Source organism: Pleurodeles waltl, chromosome 4_2 (assembly GCF_031143425.1).
Source record: "Pleurodeles waltl isolate 20211129_DDA chromosome 4_2, aPleWal1.hap1.20221129, whole genome shotgun sequence".
Taxonomy (NCBI): Eukaryota; Metazoa; Chordata; class Amphibia; order Caudata; family Salamandridae; genus Pleurodeles; species Pleurodeles waltl.
The window spans coordinates 944,657,486-944,677,237 of record NC_090443.1 but is presented as its reverse complement, the minus strand read 5'-3'; the positions used below and the strand labels follow the sequence as shown (position 1 = coordinate 944,677,237).

Sequence of the window (19,752 nt, the reverse complement as noted above, 5' to 3'; positions counted from 1 at the left end):
AATAAATCACATAACTTGTCAACTCGAATATTACATGATAAATATCTTAGAATAGTGGCATACAATAAACAACATGAATTAAACTTGAGGAGAGAATCGTGCGTCTTGCCGATTCGAGTGTCACCATGTAAAATGCCAAGAAATGTTAGTACGCAATGAATGTCAAAGTCAAATCATCATTAAACGAATCGCGCGTCTTGCCGATTCGTAAACCACAATGTAAATGCCAAGAAATAACAGCTCACAATGAATAACAAGATCAAAGTACAATGAAACGAATCGCGCGTCTTTTGCCGATTCTTAAGCCACCATGTAAATGTCAAGAAATGGTAGCACGCAATGAACAACAAAGTTAAAACATCATAAAACGAATTGCGCGTCTTGCCTATTCTTAAGCCACCATGCAAATGTCAAGAAATGGTAGCATGCAATGAATAACAAGATTAAGTTATCATGAAACGAATTGCGCGTCTTGCCGATTCGCAAGTCACCCTGCAAATGTCACAAACACTCAAGCGCATATTGCACACTTGCAAAGTACTCTGTCAAATCATAAAAGAACTACGCCCAAGAACATGAGAGTTCTCGATAACGGCGTCGGGAGGCCAGCCCAACCACCATCTTACCGCCCAGAACAAGGATCTCCAAATGAAGAATGAAAGTCAGATGTCTGGAAGATCAAATAGGCCACCGGGACAGGAGCTCAGGATATAGCTGCTGCTCTGCACCGGAACCTCTGAATAGTGAGCACTTGGAGCTGGCCTGGCTCCTTTTTATAGAGTCTTGGCCCAGCCCACAACCACACCCAGGCATGTTGCAGGGAAAGTCTCTAGAAGGCCCTGGAAAGGGACCACACCCTAACACACTCTGAAAGCCTGCAGCAATACATTGCAAATGAACAGCATTTGTAAGCACATTAAAAATAAGTCTTCAGGATTGAACTCTGCAATGCAAAAGGTTAAACAACAACATATCAGCACAATGCATAAATTACATTGTTTTGAGAGTGCTGGGTTTTTGCATTCTAGTCGCCAATAGAGCGCGCACTGCCCTGGTGTTGACACAAAGGGCCTAGGGGGAACACAAACCATATACTGAAATAGTGGAATGCGAATGTCAGTTTCCCACCTAGGCAAATGTAGTGTGTAGAGGGGTGCTGGGAGTGTAAGAAAACACCAAGGGTAAGTAATAGAACCCAACCCAGAGCCCAGAAAAACAGGAGTAAATCACAGTAGGTTTCCTGAAACACCCAAGAAGTTGTGAAAGAAGATATTGCAAGAACCAGAAGAGAGTGCAAGACACCAACAATAGATTCCTGGACCTGAAGACCTGTGGGAGAAGAGGACCAAGTCCAAGAAACACTGAAGAGTCCAGGGAGAACAGGATCCCCTGCTGACCCGGATGGAGGTGCAAAAGAAGAACCACTGGTGAGAAGAAAACGTCAGTTATGCACTCAAGAAGACAGTTGTGGGTTTCTGGTGGGTGCAGAAGATGCCGGATGGATGATTGCAGTCTGGTTTGTGTCTCTAGATTCCACCAACAAGCCTTGGCACACGCAAAGCTTGCGGTTAGCGGAAAATGGTGCTGCCCGGAACCAGGAGGGACCTGGTGGCCTCTACCCAGGAGGAGGAGACAGAGAGGGCTCTCAGCAACTCAGAGAGCCCTCCGAAGACTGGGCAGCATGCACAGGAGTACCACAGCACTGGGACAAAGAAGGTGCAAATGGATGCCCATGCAGCATGACACAAAGGGATCCCTTGCCGCCGGACAACCACTCAGGAAGCTGTACATCACAGGATGGAGTGCTGTGGGCCTAAGCTGGGCTGTGCATGAAGAACTTCTTGGAAGGTGGCACACAAGCCTTGGAAACTGCAAGTCAAGTGGTGCATGGGGGGGCAAGATCTTACCTCCACCAAAGTTGGACAGCTGGACCTTGGGACTGTCAGGGTCACTTTAGTCCACCAACTGTGTTGCCGGATCCACGCTCATCGTCTGGAGAGGGGACTCACGCCACCGGTCGTCGCTGCAGAGAGGTGCCTGCTGAAGCAGGGAAGTGACTCCGTCACTCCACGGGAGATTCCTTCAGTTCTTCTGGTGCAGGCTGAAGAGAGGCAGTCCTCTGTGGATGCACGACCTGGAAATTTTTGCAGTTGCTGGCAGGAGCTGAAGTTACAATGTTGCAGAAGTCGTCTTTGCTTCTTTGTTGCAGTTTGTAGAGTTCCTGGAGGCTTCAGCTGCGGTTCTGTCAGTAGAAGATGAAGTAAAGGATGTAGAGCAGTGTTTCCCAACCTTTTGACTCCTGAGGACCCCCGATGAATCATTACTGGAAGCCGGGGACCCCCAGCAATTTGTACGATATAAATTTCAAACATTAAAATAATAATTTGCAAAAAATATAACAAGTACACACCAAACAAATACTCAAACTACTAAAGATATCATTCTTTTATATTGAAAAAAATATGCAAAATTCAAAACATTTTATTGGGAAGGCCGTTGCTGCATCTTGGTGACTACCTATTCATTGTTTGGTTTTATTTAGGAAAGGTGAATCCTCAGGTCAGATTCTACATTTCCGGAGCAATTTTTGTTTTGATATTTTTTATGTATGTAAGTTCTGAGAAAGCTTTTTCACATAAATGAGTGATGGGGAAAGGAAGAAAACCATAGGGGCCCTCTCATCTATCCCTAGCCTCTCTGTCACATGTACTTCATTTGTTGTAAAGCACCTCTCATACCACTGTAGGTTGTCAGGGCACTTTACAGGGGACTACAAGGGGTAGGATTCACCTGTCATCATCACTGGTAGGCATTTTCTAAGAGTGCTTGGTCTGGAGCAGCACAAACTTAGAATTGAGAACACAGCACAGTGATTAGCGAGGACGTTCGTAATAAGAGTGTATTTCTACAGAAACAAACCTTTTTTAGCTGCATTAGGAAAATGAAAGACTAGGGAAGAACAACCTTCTAATTTGTGCCATGTGGTTTGCATGTAGCTCTTTAACGGCAGTTCATAGCTCACTGTGATAGATTATTATTATGAACTGCACAGTAATAAAAGAATCCCTGTTACAAAAGGAGTAACCCACTGTGCCATGCTCATAAAATACTGTTCTTTGCATTATACACGTTCTTTGCAGCATCTGCGATATTAACCATCTGCGCTACTTTTGAGTCAAAACTGCCACTGCCCAAAACTCTCATTCCTCTCCAGCAGGAACATTAATCAATAGAGTTCTCTTGACACTTTTAGTTTTGTTGTACACAAGCTTTGCAGTGCTTTTAATACTGCTGAACAAAGGAAGTAATAAATATAAAAACAGGGTGCACGTGTTTGTCGGAGGCCCCACTGGAGAAATGTCTTTCTCCCAGCCCAGGCCTGCGGACCCCCTTGGAATGTGTCACAGACCCCTGGGGGTCCGCGGACCACAAGTTGGGAACCACTGATGTAGAGGATTCCTGCTGGAGTATTGCACTCTGAATCAGAAGAAACACCCTAAGAGGAGGAGAGGCGAGACCCTAAATGACCCTGAAAAGGAGATTTGTCACCTAACCATGTAATCACCTAACAGGCGAGGGCTCTGATGTCATCTGCTGGCACTGGCCACTCACAAGCTCACAGAGTGCCCCACCACCTTGGAATCCAAGATGGCAAAACCCAGAGACACTCTGGAGGAGTTCTGGGCACCACCTCTGGGGTGGTGATGGACAGGGGAGTGGTCACTCTCCTTTCCTTTGTCTGCCACCATTGCCGTTGAACTGTGCTGCACCATGAACTGCTCCATTGAGGCTGCCACATTACCAGAAGACTGGAAACATGTGGAGATCAACCTTCTATTGAAGAAGCCCTCTGCCGACTCGATGCACCTGAAAAACTACAGACCCATCTCACTGCCCTCCTATCCAGCCGAAGTCATCGACAACACCATCAACTCCCAGCTCACAGAATTCATCAACACCAACCACATCCTGGACCCATCCCAGTCTGGATTTAGGAGCAACCATAGTAGTGAGACTGCACTCCTTGCAGCCACAGATGACATCCTCACCATCCTTGGCAATGGCAAAACATCTGCCCTCATCCTCCTGGACCTCTGTTCCACCTTTGACACCGTCTCTCACACCGCGGCAAAGCCCTTGAGTGGAACTGCTTCTTCCTCACCAGCTGAACCCAAAGATTCAGGCTCCCACCTTTCACCTCGAAACTTACAGAGACCAGCTGCAGTGTCCCTCAAGGCTCCTCCCTGAGCCCCACCCACTTCAATAGCTACATGACCCCGCTTGCTAACATCATAAGACAACATGGTCTCAACATTGTCTCCTATGCCGACGACACCCAACTGATTCTCTCCCTCACTGACGAACCATCAACAGCCAAGAACATCTTCTACAACTGAATGAAGGCAGTAGCTGCCTGGATGAAAGACAACTGCCTGAAGCTCATCTCTGATAAGACTTGGGCTCCACCCCCTCTGCCTGGAATAACTCCTGGTGGCCCATAGCTCTTGCCCCCCCCTCACCCACTGACCACACACGCAACCTCAGCATCCTCCTCGACTCCTCGCTTTCAATGGCCTGTCAATTCAATGCTGTGACATCATAGTGCTTCCACACGCTTCGCCTGCTCCAAAAGATCTTCAAATGGATCCCCATCAAGTAAAGAAGAACAGTCACTCAGGCACTCATCAGCAGCAAGCTTACGGCAATGCACTCTATGCCAGCTTTACCAAGCAACTCCAATCAAGGCCCCAGACAATCCAGAAAGCCACGGCTAGACTCATCCTGGACATCACCCACCACACCCACATCTATGCACACCTGAGAGACCTCCATTGGCTACCAGTCAACCAAAGAATCACTCACACATGCATACAAGGCCTTACACAACATCAGACCTGCCTACCTCAACCACCACCTCTTCTTCTACACACCGACCAGACAGCTCCGCCCAGCTCGCCCTTGCCTCCACCCCAAGGATCTGTAAGAACTCAGCTTGAGGAAGATCCTTCTCCCACCTCACAGCGCAAACCTGGAACATGCTGCCTCTCCACCCCAGGCAATCCCCCTCATTGATCCAGTTCAGGAAGAACCTCAAGACCTGGCTCTTTGACTGTTCCGTATCGTTCCCTACAGTGCCTTGAGACCCTCTGAGTGATAAGCTGCACTTTTTAAATACCTGATTGATTGACTACTGCAATTGCAAGCAGCACAGCAGCACAGCAGTGGTGTGGTGTATGTTCCATGGGTACTATTAAAAGCAAAGGTTAAGGGCCACACTCCTTATATTAGTAGTAAAATATTTTGGAAGGAAAGGGTCCTTGTGCTACTTCACCAGCTGTTTTATTGATAACTATGCCCCAGTATAAAAACCTCAGAATCATAGAAGTGTGATAAATACATGGGTAAATAATGTAAACATTGACAAACAGATTCTGAAAATGCTGGAGTGAATGTTGTGTGATGTTCATCCTCAGGATTGGATGACAGTATTTATTCTAACTGAAAAGTGGGGTCCCTTTGAATGCCCCTTGTTGTATCATGGTATGAGATGGAGGGCAAGGACAGTTTCCATAGACAGCAGAAGTGTAGTGCCTGCATTCCCGTGGGTGGATGGTGGAGACCTTGACACTGTGTTGAGATGATGGTGAAAGGTCTCCCTTTGTTAGCAAGGGGCTTCTAATTAAATGTCCTTAAGTATTGCCGCTCAAAACAAATTGTGGGGAAGCTGGAGGAGCAGGACTGCAGAGGATGTCTGTGCAAAGTAAAGGGGATCCTTCAGGTGAGGCCCAGCCATTTGTCCTTCTTGATCACAGTCAAATGACAAAAACTGACACCCTTTTGTGTGTGTTCCAGGCTGGAAACCTCCAACCAGTGAGGGGCATCGTCACACAAAGGCTGTGTCTGGAAGGCAGCATGGGATGGACATTTACATTCTGGTACAGGCGGGGTCTCGTTATCAGTTTTAAAATAATTAAGGTTTCAAGCAGTGCTTAATTTGTGCTTGTTGCTTCTGGTGCGGAGCACCGGCACTTATTTTTGAGGATTTTTTGCTAGCAAAAGACACACATGGGAAAGACGGAGGAAGAGAAAAACGAAAAAGCGTCACAAAGGGAGAAAGCAGAAAGCTGCAAGAGTAAGCTGAAGGAGCAAGGAGTGACTGTAAATGTATTAAAGAGGCCCGAAATGGCCTCAGGATTACGCTGCCTCAGTATTCCATGTTCGCACATTTAATTACAGTAGCCATGTGCTTAAGAGGAGGGCTTTGGGCACCAGCACGTTTTTATTTACATATTAAGCACTGGTTTCAAGTCGCAGGACAAAGAGGGAGAATAGTACAAGGTACGCTAAAGAGGTAACATGAGATGTGTAAAATGTGATGCCTGTGAAATAAAACACCAATGCTACATCCTGCCTGCTTGCGGGTTAATATAGCATATATCTATATGCTATCCATAAACACATATGCCAAAAATGGGTCCGGTTGAAATCATTCATGAACAGGTCAATCACTAAGGCTTACAGCACTTGGATGCTCACAAAGGTTTTAATGCTCTACAAATGAATAGACATGTAAAAAAGTATATTAACTTGTTAACCATGCTTCAAATATTTTGGTTTTTAGAGCTAGTCAGTGTGAGAAAGTAGCCTCTTTCTAGCCTTGTTACCCCCACTTTTGGCCTGTTTGTGAGTATATGTCAGGGTGTTTTCACTGTCTCACTGGGATCCTGCTAGCCAGGGCCCAGTGCTCATAGTGAAAACCCTACGTGGTCAGTGTGTTTGTTATGTGTCACTGGGACCCTGCTAGCCAGGACCCCAGTGCTCATAAGTTTGTGGCCTATATGTATGTGTTCCCTGTGTGATGCCTAACTGTCTCACTGAGGCTCTGCTAACCAGAACCTCAGTGGTTATGCTCTCTCTGCTTTCCAAATTGTCACTAACAGGCTAGTGACCAATTTCACCAATTCACATTGGCATACTGGTACACCCATATAATTCCCTAGTATATGGTACAGAAGTACCCAGGGTATTGGGGTTCCAGGAGATCCCTATGGGCTGCAGCATTTCTTTTGCCACCCATAGGGAGATCTGACAATTCTTACACAGGCCTGCCAGTGCAGCCTGAGTGAAATAACGTCCACGTTATTTCACAGCCATTTACCACTGCACTTAAGTAACTTATAAGTCACGTATATGTCTAACCTTCACCTGGTGAAGGTTGGGTGCAAAGTTACTTAGTGTGTGGGCACCCTGGCACTAGCCAAGGTGCCCCCACATTGTTCAGGGCAAATTCCCCGGACTTTGTGAGTGCGGGGACACCATTACACGTGTGCACTATACATAGGTCACTACCTATGTATAGCGTCACAATGGTAACTCCGAACATGGCCATGTAACATGTCTAAGATCATGGAATTGTCTCCCCAATGCCATTCTGGCATTGGGGAGACAATTCCATGATCCCCCGGGTCTCTAGCACAGAACCCGGGTACTGCCAAACTGCCTTTCCGGGGTCCCCACTGCAGCTCCTGCTGCTGCCAACCCCTCAGACAGGTTTCTGCCACCCTGGGGTCCAGGCAGCCCTGGCCCAGGAAGGCAGAACAAAGGATTTCCTCTGAGAGAGGGTTTAACACCCTCTCCCTTTGGAAATAGGTGTGATGGCTGGGGAGGAGTAGCCTCCCCAGCCTCTGGAAATGCTTTGATGGGCACAGATGCTGCCCATCTCTGCATAAGGCAGTCTACACCGATTCAGGGATCCCCCAGCCCTGCTCTGGTGCGAAACTGGACAAAGGAAAGGGGAGTGACCTCTCCCCTGACCTGCACCTCCCAGGGGTGGTGCCCAGAGCTCCTCCAGTGTGCTCCAGACCTCTGCCATCTTGGATTCAGAGGTGTTGCTGGCACACTGGACTGCTCTGAGTGGCCAGTGCCAGCAGGTGACGTCAGAGACTCCTTCTGATAGGCTCTTACCTCTCTTAATAGCCAATCCTCCTTCCTAGGTAGCCAAACCTCCTTTTCTGGCTATTTAGGGTCTCTGCTTTGGGGAATTATTCAGATACCGAATGCAAGAGCTCACCAGATTTCCTCTGCATCTCCCTCTTCACCTTCTGCCAAAGGATCGACCGCTGACTGCTCAGGACGCCTGCAAAATCGCAACAAAGTAGCAAAGAAGACTACTGCAACCTTGTATCGCTTCATCCTGCCGGCTTTCTCGCCTGTTTCATGGTGGTGCATACTCTGGGGGTAGCCTGCCTCCTTCTTCCACCAGGAGCTCTGAAGAAATCTCCTGTGGGTCGACGGAATCTTCCCCCTGCAACCGCAGGCAACAAAAGACTGCTTCACCGGTCCTCTGGGTCCCCTCTCAGCACAACGAGCGTGGTCCCTGGAACTCAGCAACTCTGTCCAAGTAACTCCCACAGTCCAGTGACTCTTCAGTCCAAGTTTGGTGGAGGTAAGTCCTTGCCTCCCCACGCTAGACTGCATTGATGGGTACTGCGTGATTTGCAGCTGCTCCGGCTCCTGTGCACTCTTCCAGGATTTCCTTCGTGCACAGCCAAGCCTGGGTCCCCGACACTCTAACCTTCAGTGCACAACCTTCTGAGTTGTCCTCCGGCGTCGTGGAACTCCCTTTTGTGACTTTGCGTGAACTCCGGTTCACTCTTCTCTCAAGTGCCTGTTCAGGTACTTCTGCGGGTGAGGCCTGCTTCTGTGAGGGCTCCCTGACTTGCTGGGTGCCCCCTCTGTCTCCTCATCCAATTGGCGACAGCCTGGACCCTCCTGGGCTACACAGCATCCAAAAACCCTAATCGCAACCCTTGCAGCTAGCAAGGCTTGTTTGCGGTCTTTCTGCATGGGAACACCTCTGCAAGCTTCTTCACGACGTGGGACATCCATCCTCCAAAGGGGAAGTTCCTAGTCCTCTTCGTTCTTGCAGAACACCAAGCTTCTTCTACCCAGTGGCAGCTTCCTTGCACCCTCAGCTGGCATTTCCTGGGCTGCTGCCCACTCTCGACACTGTCGCGACTCTTGGACTTGGTCCCCTTGTCTTTCAGGTACTCAGGTCCGGAAATCCACTGTTGTTGCATTGCTGGTGTTGGTTTTCCTTGCAGAATCCCCCTATTAAGACTTGAGTGCTCTTTGGGGGTTGTAGGTGCACTTTACACCTACCTTACAGGGTCTTGGGGTGGGCTATTTTTCTAACCCTCACTGTTTTCTTACAGTCCCAGCGACCCTCTACAAGCTCACGTAGGTTTGGGGTCCATTCGTGGTTCGCATTCCACTTTTGGAGTGTATGGTTTGTGTTGCCCCTATACCTATGTGCTCCTATTGCAATCTATTGTAATTTTACACTGCTTGCATTACTTCCTTTTGCTATTACTGCATAATTTTGGTATTGCGTACATATATCTTGTGTACATTTCTCATCCTCATACTGAGGGTACTCACTGAGATACTTTTGGCATATTGTCATAAAAATAAAGTACCTTTATTTTTAGTATATCTGTGTATTGTGTTTTCTTATGATATTGTGCATATGACACCAGTGGTATAGTAGGAGCTTTACATGTCTCAAAGTTCAGCCTAAGCTGCTTTGCCATAGCTACCTTCTATCAGCCTTAGCTGCTAGAAACACCTCTTCTACACTAATAAGGGATAACTGGACCTTGCACAAGGTGTAAGTACCTCTGGTACCCACTACAAGCCAGGCCAGCCTCCTACAGTCAGTACTCCCGTTTTAGAGGCAAACTGGTATGTGCTTGGGACACACCTTCAGTTTCTCGAGATTTTATTATATCACATTCTGCTTTGTTTCATGTTTTGAACGGGACTGGGAAGTAGCTTGTCTCATAATCTAATGCTGAGCACAGCTGAGCGTTCCTTCCCAAAGCTCAATCCCTGGGATATATCCAAGCCACATACCCTCATAGTGTATTCATACATGCAAATGTTAAAGTAAAGGTAAAAGGCTTATGGTTATTCTGTGATACTGTTGATCTTAGCCTTTATCACTGGTCATGTTTTCCAGTAATTAAAATAACGTGTGGGTATCTTTCCTGATTCTGTCACTAGTATTTTCGTGGTTGGTTGGAGACTGGGGGGCCTCACTTCAGAGCAGGGTGGGCTGCCATGACACTACAAAGAATGCCACCGCTGCCCCTTTTCTAGTCAAGACCTCCTGTAGAGTGTGGCAGATTTGAACATCTTTGTCAGGGTTGATTTTAGTTTGTAACCGAGGGCTACATAACTATAGCTTTGGTCGTCTGCCAGGATACATTTTTTACAAAACTGGACATAAACATGGTTTCTGAACAAATGCGAATACTCGGTTCAAACTGCAATCTGCAATAACAGTTCTGTGATGCCCGCAGCAGCCAAAACTTGGCACAGAGCTACGAGTTCATTAATCACGTCTCTGACAAAAATGGAGAGGAGGGGAACGGGAGTCCAGCACCTCCTTCCAAGTGGGTCATCTGAGGATACAGCACTCTCTGTGGTTAAATTAAGTCTGGCACTGACTTTGGAATGAATCAGTGTTTGCTGGCCAACAAATCCGGCCTGGAAACTCTCGCATGCTTCAAAGCCCACGTGCCATTTCTGTCCCCTGCTCCTTGTTTGCTTTGTACTCTGTGCAGCAGTTTGCCAATATTGTTGTGTCCCAGCGCTGCCCGATTGTCTGAAGAGGCCTGAGTCACTGAGGTGAAGCGGGAAAGAAACAGAAGGAAGCAGCCATGATCCCCGTCAACCTGAGGCAGATGCTGCCCGAGGGCGAGCTGGACCCTCGGCTGATTCCCGGCCTCCTCTGCGGCTCAGCCACAGTCTTCCTCGCGATGAAATGGATGCGGAGGAGGCAGACAGTGAAGAAAGTGGAGGAAGCACGAAAGAGGAGGGAAGAGAGCTTCCGGCAGATGGAGGATGCTGTTCTGACATTTGAACGACAGGTACCTTCCATCTGCTTCTCTGCAGAGGGTCTCAGAGGCGTTTGTGGAAGGGAGAATTTGGAAAGAAAAATAAGATTCCCTTTACACAGCTCTGAGGCATATCTGTCCAGTTTATTGTCTGCCATGTGGTGGTTATACTCCTGGCAGAGAGTCATCATGGTCTCCTTGTAGGTGTGGAGTCAATTCCTCCAGGCAAGGGGGTGGATCTGCCTTCCAATGCAGGGAGACCAATCAGTCCCTTAAAGACTGCCAGATATATGATGGTGATATTAATTCCCTGAAATATTGGCAGGTAAGTGATGGATTTTCCTGGAAATAGAAGTATTGCTTTCTTAAAATGCCGTCAAAGACCCACTTTATCTTAAGGTAATAGAATACGTGGGAACTGACCAGGTTCTCTCTTCATACTCCCTCCTCCACAGGGTACAGTACTAGTATCCATATTTGGCAAGTATTCCAGCAGCAGCATTTGTTGGATTTTTCTGCATGGGTTTCCTAGATGTGGTGCCTTTTCTGTAGCTGCATTGGTGGTGGCCAATGCACCTTAACACCTCTATCCAAACTCTAACACAGTACTCCCACAGTCCCTCTGTGCCCCTTCTATGAAATCAACTGCTCATAGAATTTTGGACAGAAAATAATCTACTTTAGCATTGAGGGAAACTCTACATGTGCTTGTTCCACTGGTCCCTGGCTGGTACCTTGTATACTGCTTCCTCTCCTCGTTTATAATGCTGCTCAGTGCTCTGAGTGCGCACATCAATCAGTGCTTTTCAGCTGCTATGCCTTCACCCACTCTTATGATCTGCTACATGCTGGGAACAGCTGATTCACCACCTATATGAAAAGTATTACAGGGACCAAGGGAGTCCTCATTCATATGCAGGTCTGAAATTCCAGTATAAAAACCTGTCTGTAACTTTCTTATTAGAGCAGTTGTAATACCGTTAGTAATCCGAAATAAGAAGAAGGTGTTACTGTCAACTTTAATAACTTACTATATTTGAAGTGCGATATCATAATGCCTGCTGCCAGCATCCAAGGTGATAGTCAGGTCACTGGGCTTTTTTGTACCTGTAGTTTAAACAAAGAAAGCAAGAATTAACATGTTATTTGAATGATCTTGTTAGGCCTGACTGCCTTAGGGTGGTCACCCTCAACTTTTTATCTGCCTCCCTCCACTTTTTTGACACTGTTTTTTCTGGTATTAGGACTCTGCACACTTTACCACTGCTAACCAGTGCTAAAATGCATATGTTCTCTCCCTTAAAACACAGTGACATTGGCTCATACCCAATTGGCTTATTTAATTTACTCATAAGTCCCTAGTAAAAGTGCACTACATGTGCCCAGGGCCTGTAGATTAAATGTTACTAGTGGGCCTGCAGCACTAATTGTGCAGCTCACATAAGTAGCCCCCTAACCATGTCTCAGGCATGCCATTGCAAGGCCTGTGTGTGCAGTTTCACTGCAAATTCAACTTGGCATTTAAAAATACTTGCTAAGCCTTATACTCCCCTTTTTCTACATATGTCACCCCTAAGGTAAGCCCTAGGTAACCCATAGGGTAGAGTGCTATGTAGGGAAAAAGCAGGACATGCACCTGTGTAGTTTACATGTCCTGGTAGTGTAAAACTCCTAAATTAGTTTTACACTGCTATGAGGCCTGCTCTTTTCATAGGCAAACATTAGGGCTACACTCATATACTGTTTGCGTGGTAGATTATGATCTGAAAGGAGTAATAAGCTCATATTTAGTATGGCCAGAATGGTAATACAAAATCCTGCTGACTGGTGAAGTTGGGTTTAATATTACTATTTTAGAAATGCCATTTTTGGAAAGTGAGCATTTCTCTGCACTTAAATCCTTCTGTGCCTTACAATCCATGTCTGGCTGGGTCATTTCACTCGGACAATCTCGAACACAGGATGCTCAGTCACACCTGCACACATCTGCATACTGAATGGGTCTTCCTGGGCTGGGACGGTGGAGGGCCTGACACTTACATGTCAAAGGACAGTGCCCTGCCCTCACACAGTGGACTGCCAAACCCCCTACTGGTACCCTAGCAGACAGGATGGAACTGAAAAGGGACCTTGTGCACTTCTAAGCCACTCTTTGAAGTCTCCCCCACTTCAAAGGCACACTTGGGTATTTAAACAGGGCCTCTGACCCTGCCAACTCAGACACTTCTGGAGAAGGTACCACTACGGAAGAAACTCTGAACTACAACCTGCAACCTGCCAAGAGAAGCTGCCTGGCTGCTCGAAGGACTCACCTGACTGCTTTGCTGAAAAGGACTGCTGCCCTGCTGTTTCCCTGCTGCCTTGGTGCCCTCTGGCTCTGCTGAGAAGTGCTCTCCAAGGGCTTGGATTGAGCTTGCCTCCTGTTTCCTGAAGTCTAAGCACCAAAAAGACTTAATCTCTGCAAGAAGTAACTCCTTGTGTGGTGAAAATCGACGCACAGTCTTCCCTGCAGTGAGAAAATCACCCCATGCTGAACCGGAATGACGCAGCCTGGCTCCCTGAGTGGAGATCGACTCAGCGGCAGTGTTGCAACCGGAACTTCGACGCACTGCCCATTCGATCAACGCATCACCAACCCCGAACGACGCAGCCCGACTTCCTGCAAGAAGAATGGACGCAGCGCCTGCTGTGCAACAGAAATTTCCCCGCATTGCCCATAAGATTGACGCAGCTCCTGTTACTTTGTCCTGCATGCCCAGGATTTCTCCGCATCATCCCCGGGGCGTCCAAGTACCTCACAACCCGAAGAGGATCCAAGCCTGTGCGCCAGAAATCAGCGGAAAGCCCTTGCTGCGTGGAAAAACATCGACGCATTGTCTGTGTGCGCCCGGAGAAACCAACGCACAACTCACCGTTTTCCACACATCTCGTCCTCTGCGATTCTGTGCGGATCATTTAGATGCAAACCACGGACTTTGTGCTTTCAAGAGACACTTATTGCTTTTTAAGAAGTAAAGACTTTTATTGATCATTTCAAAAGAGATATTTCAACTTGCATTTATCAAATCTTGATCGTTTTGACCTTATTCTACTCGGATAAATAATCCTGTGTGGAGTATTTTTGTGGTGTTTATACTGTGTTATTGTATGATTTATTGGACAAATACTTTACACATTGACTTTTAAGTTAAGCTCAGTGGTAAGCTACCAGAGGGTAAGAACAGGGTAATTGGGATTGTGTGTGATTTACTCTGACTAGAGTGAGGGTCCTTGCTTGGACAGGGGTAACCTGACTGCCAACCAAAGACCCCATTTCTAACAGATCTGATTTCTAAAAAAAAAAAACAGTGATAACCCGAAAGGGGAAATTTTGTGGCAACGCATTTATTTCCCTTACCAGAAATAACACATCTCACACTGAGCTATGGCACTTTTTAAATCTAATTCACATCAAACTGATTCTAATATAGTTGTGCAACAAAATGCTAGCTGCGTTTTAGTGTGTTTAATGTGACACTACAGATCATTATTTTATTCTCCATGTCTGCATCCATACTATCTCCTTAGTATGAAGAAGCAAGACAGCAGGGATTTAAGAGATTTGCGAGGAGAGTGATGGTGTGGTCATGTATTATAAGAAATAAAATATCCCTTAATGTGCATTTAAAGAATAGTGCAAGTCACCTAGGAGATCCCAGGCCTTCTACATGAATTTGCCCTGTGGTCTTGTTCCTCTGAATGTTCACAGAACTCTTTGTGACTTGCAATATCTTTATAGTGTACAGCAGGTGATACATTATCCCATATGTCTCACCATTTGAATTCAATTTTTCTCTCTTGAAATGAAGCATGCTATCTCACACACTTCCCAAAACTTTGCAAATTAGCAAAACATAAACTTGTACTCTCCTTTCTGTACTCTCCTGAACCTCTTCAAATAACAGTAGGTGCTCACTCACATACCTGCTGTGTATGAATATTTCCAGACATTACAGGAAGTGATTTATTCCTTAGCTTAATCTCTTCACTGTCAGCGTGAGTATCCCTCTGTTTGAAATATATTGCATAAAGAAACAGGCCATTAGTTGTGTGGCCTGCACAAGTATTTGGGTCCACATTCACCATCCAATGGAAACCAAACACCCCATTGACTCTCTCAGGGTAGCGAAGCAGAGCAGATAAAGGCCTACTCAAGAGAGATGGTATGGGCTAGTAATCACCATTCACTGACACGCAATAATAACACTTAATAAATTATTGTCCAGCCTGTGCTTTTATTTAGAATATTAAAAGTACATATATTGCACACACACTACTCAGTACAATGCAGTAATGTACAAATACACAAAGGGTGGTGGGAATAACTTTGTCAACATTACATTTTAACTCCAAAATTCACAGTACACTCCCCCTTTTTTGTACGATATAGCACATAACCATATGTGGGGGCATCAGCTATATCAGGTAAGAGTTACCACAGTGCAAGTCTTGAATTGCATGAAGGTAATACTTAATTTCATTAGTAACCATAATCCCTCTGCACTTATTATGTATAGTCTAGTATTGCAATCAAGTGCACACATTATCAATAATAGAGCATGATGTATTTTTTTGCACTTAATATGCATAATCAGGCATTGCAATTAGGTGCTCACATCATCATTGATAAACATTGCAAATTCTCAGGAATATGAATCACTGTCAACATTAACTACCCTTTAAATAAAGCATTTTCATTGATATCTTTGAATAAGGCATTGCTTACATTTATGGTGAATAATATTTTCAAAAGACGGATTGCCAAATTATCAGGAACAACATGTTTCAGTAAAGCATTGTTCAAATCCTTATGACAACTATCTTTAAATAAAACATTTTCCAACATCCACCATGTCTTTGTGTCTTCTTTGATCATCTTAAGGCCACAGAACCTGCAGCCATAAAAGCAGCCCCAAAGGGTTATGTGCTGCACTCCCAACTGTAGAGGTGGAACTCCAGCCTGGAGAGTGCTTGAAAATTTTAGACAGGGCTCAGGGTGTCCTTTTCTTCTTTACCATCTTAACATAGGGTCACCTTTTAGGAGAGGTTCCTTGGTGGGGGCTGGGGCTACCACAGCTCCCCTGCACTCTCTGGCACTTGTTGGTGGTGGCCCCACTGCCCTAAAGCCACCAAAACAGCATATGGCTTTGTCCATATCAAGCCTGCAGAGTCTTCTGGGTGCTCCCTCTGGAACTTGTACATACTTTATTAGTGGCTTCCGCCACTCCCTTTGTTGAGCTGTGCAGCCTCGCAGCTAGCTTTTTACCCTTTCTGTTGTTATTAATCTGGGGGTGCCCAGTTCCACCTGTGCACCCCCGCGTACCACCAAAGTTGGTGGCAGCTCTGGGAACCCACTTCTGACTGCCACGCTGGCTCCCACACGGCAGCCTCTCTCCCTCTGCTGCGGGAACAGGAAGTTCCTTCCTCTCTTACCTGTTCTTACAAATTATTCTTACGCTCATGCTGGTGGTGTCTGCCCATTCCCCCCAGACACTGGCACACGAAGCAGGACAGGCCCACCACGGATGGAGGGTTTGGGCATGGCACCCCACTGTTCATTGCTCATTGGGTGTCCGGATCTGGAGATCCTGGGCCCAGGCTCCCTCTATCTCTCTCTCTGTCTCTCTCTCATTCTCTCGGAGGGAGCACAATGGCGATTCTCAATCATTGTGGCACATCAGGGGCACAGAGTTGGGGTCCTGGGTCCCCCAATCTATGAAACAGCCTGGGGTTTGGGGTCCCCAGGCCTCCTGAATTCTTGGACGGGGGCCCTGCGCACACCCCTTCACTGGGTTTAGAAAAGGAAACTCCATGAGTGCGCTGGTGGGTCAAAGATCAAATTGCTCTTCTTCTCATATCTCAGGCGTAGTTGGGCTGCTTTGCTCCATCCTGGGCTAATTGTGCTCCTTGTGGCAAGCCATGGCCATCTGTAGCACTTTCCTTAGGCCTTCTGGCCTGCAAGGTGCTGATCTTTGCAGGGAACTGGTTCCACTGGCTTCCTGCACCAGCTTTTCCCCTTTTCCCCCTCTGGTGCTTCTCTCCTTATTGGTGCAGAAGCCCCATTCTTTCTCTAACTAGTCCTTAGGGGTGTTAGTGGACCAGCTTCCCTGGTCCTGGGAAGATCCTCACTGGTCATGGAGTCAACTGTAGTCAGGGCCCTCAGTCCAGATGGATATCAAGGGGTTTCTCATTCCAGTTCTCCATGGCTACCGCCTCCAGTCCCAGTATCTAGCAGAATAACACAATCAAGAGAGAACTCCCCCCTTGTGCATGACCTTCTAAGTGGGGGAATACAGTTTTAGAAGTCAGGCACCTCTGGCCTATCCTGGGGTGCCACATCACCTCTCCACCCCTGCCCCAACCCTCCTGAACAGCATGCTGGGACAATACAAAATGGCATCACTCTAGGAGTCACTGACCACATCTCTGGGGCCCTCAGTTCCACTCCTCACTAACATCAATGCCAGGGCCTTTCCCAACAAAACTTTAAAGCAGAGCCTCTTCCTGTGTTGGCTCCAGAGATCTGGGCTCCGTCCTTTGTTCAGTGGGCTTGTACTGGCCCATCCTTGGTACAGTGTGGCAGCTAATTAATGGATGCAGACCCTTCTTTCCCACCTCTTTCCTCCCCGAGATCTGAGTGAAGCACTGTTAATTGCTCCCTTTGTGTGAGACAGACTTTTGTTCCTGCTGTTGGAGAGAAATGTAATTAACTTGATCTAGCAGGGGGACAAAAGGGCTGGGATCTGTTCCTGAGCTGAGCCAGAGAATTATGACAATCCTGGATGACCCATAAGCTTTACAGATATCTTCTTGGAACTTTCAGACTTGGGTTTGGCATACGTGTTCCACCCCATTTTAATATGTCACTGGATTCTGTAGGCCAACGGAAGTGGAAAAGCACTCTAAGGCAATCTTCTTTCTATGTGTATAATGGACTGCCACTGCATACAAGACAGTGGATTTTGGACCACCTTTTTGCTCAATTCATTTTTTTTCTTAGAACTCTGTGCAAGTTACCACTGCTAACCAGTGCTACAGTGCTTGTGCTATCTCCGAAAAACCTGGTAGAATTTTCTTGTACCCAATTGCCATGTTTAATTCACTTATACTAGTAATGTGTCCAAGGCCTGTAATTTAAATGCTACTAGTGGGCATTTAGCACTGATTGTGCCACCCGCATACCCTTTAAAACATGTCCCAGGCCTGCCATTGCAGAGCCTGTGTGTGCATTTTCGAACTGTTGTTTCAACCTGGCAGGCCCAAACTTTCCTTTTTAATATTGTAGGAAATGGCCCTTTCTGCAGGGTCATCCCCAGACCTTTTGCTTTCCTTCTCCTAATTTTCTGACCTTGTTTTTGTTGGTTTTAGGATCCCGGGCTCTTTACCACTATTGACCAGTGCTAAAGTGCAGGTGTACTGTATGCTAAAACATGTTGGCATTGGCTTATCTGCAATCTGCATATTTAAGCTTCTTGTAAGTCTCTAGTAAAGTGTACTACATGTGCCCAGGGCCTGCAATTTAAATGCTGCTAGTGGGCATGCAGCGCTGATTGTGCCACCTACTACAGGAGCCTTTCAAACATGTCTCAGGACTGCCACTCCAGAGCCTGCGTGTGCAATTTTAAACTGCTATTTTGACCTCCAAGCCTTCCTTTTTATTACACATCAATCCTAAGGTAGGCCCTTCTTAGCCACAAGGGCAGGGTGCATGGTATTTAAAAAGTTGGACATGTACTTTTAAGTTGAACATGTCTAGGTAGTGAAAAACTCTGAAATTCATTTTGCAAGGCCTATCTCTCCCATAGGATAACATGGGGATTACCTTAAACTATCTTTTAAGTGTAATTTCCAATTGTGATAAAATAGAAATATGGAGTTTGGGGTCCCTGGACTCACAATTTAAAATCACAACTTATGGGGAAGTTGTATTTTAAATTGTAAGTCTGCAAATGACCTTTTTAGAAAGTTGGTATTGTCTTACTTTAACCATTCGGTGCCTCTGCCTGTCTCTGAATATATGTTAGTGGTAGATGACAGCTGGGCTTTGTGCATTCCCTCTAGACAGTCACATAAAAGGGGAGCTTTGGTGTGACATTTGTATCCTGATGGCCCATCAACAGGATGATGGGTCTTCCTGGGCAAGATGGGAGGGAGGAACTGACACTCACACCTGAATAGGGCTGTACCGCTTCTCACTCAAAGGGTTACATACCTCCATGTAGAGTGTCTGGAGCCAGGGAAGGAAGCGCAGGGATCTTGCGATCTTCAAAGCCCCTTTTGAAGTCTCTCGCACTTCAAAGATGCATTTTGGTAGAAGTACTGGACCCCAAAGCCCACTAAATCAGTTCACTTTGGGGTCCTGAGGAAACTCTGCAACTAAGAGGACCAGCGCTGCCAGGAGGGACTGCCACCTTTGCCACTTGCTCAGCTGTGTTGGCCTCCTGCTTGCCTAATGCTGTGCTGCACGGAGGGCCTGCTGCCTCTGCAGGGGGAGGACTGAACCTGCCCTCTACAACCTCCACTTCACCCAAGGACTCCAAGGGCTTGTTGGCTTGCCCCCTGTTGTAGAAGTCTCAGGGCCATAAAACTCTTCAGTGTGCTCAGACCGAACATTACCTGCAACTCAGCGACCACTGCTGTGTGATTACAACTACCTCAGGCCACAAGAAGCGCTCCCTGCAGTCCAGCACCTGCTGTGGTGTGGTTGCCAACCTTATTTTGCCACAAAACGTGCTTCTGCAGTGCTGTGTTGGCCCCTGAACTCATCCTGCTACAAACAGTGCTCTCCGCTGCCCGAGAACACCTGCTTTGC

The 19,752-nt window shown here is 46.7% G+C and overlaps 1 protein-coding gene across 2 annotated transcripts in view; it reads left to right on the top strand.

Annotated features, from left to right (window-relative positions):
- The first annotated feature begins 10,520 nt into the window (after positions 1-10,520).
- LOC138293507 (vitamin D3 hydroxylase-associated protein-like) overlaps positions 10,521-19,752 on the top strand; it is a 283,695-nt gene continuing 274,463 nt past the window's right edge. The window contains exon 1 of one of the 2 annotated variants that reach the window (XM_069232748.1): positions 10,521-10,934. In XM_069232748.1, coding sequence (XP_069088849.1) covers positions 10,725-10,934 — 210 coding nt within the window. In that variant the 5' untranslated portion in view covers positions 10,521-10,724. The remainder of the gene's footprint in view (positions 10,935-19,752) is intronic. The other variant, XM_069232747.1, reaches the window with a different exon arrangement.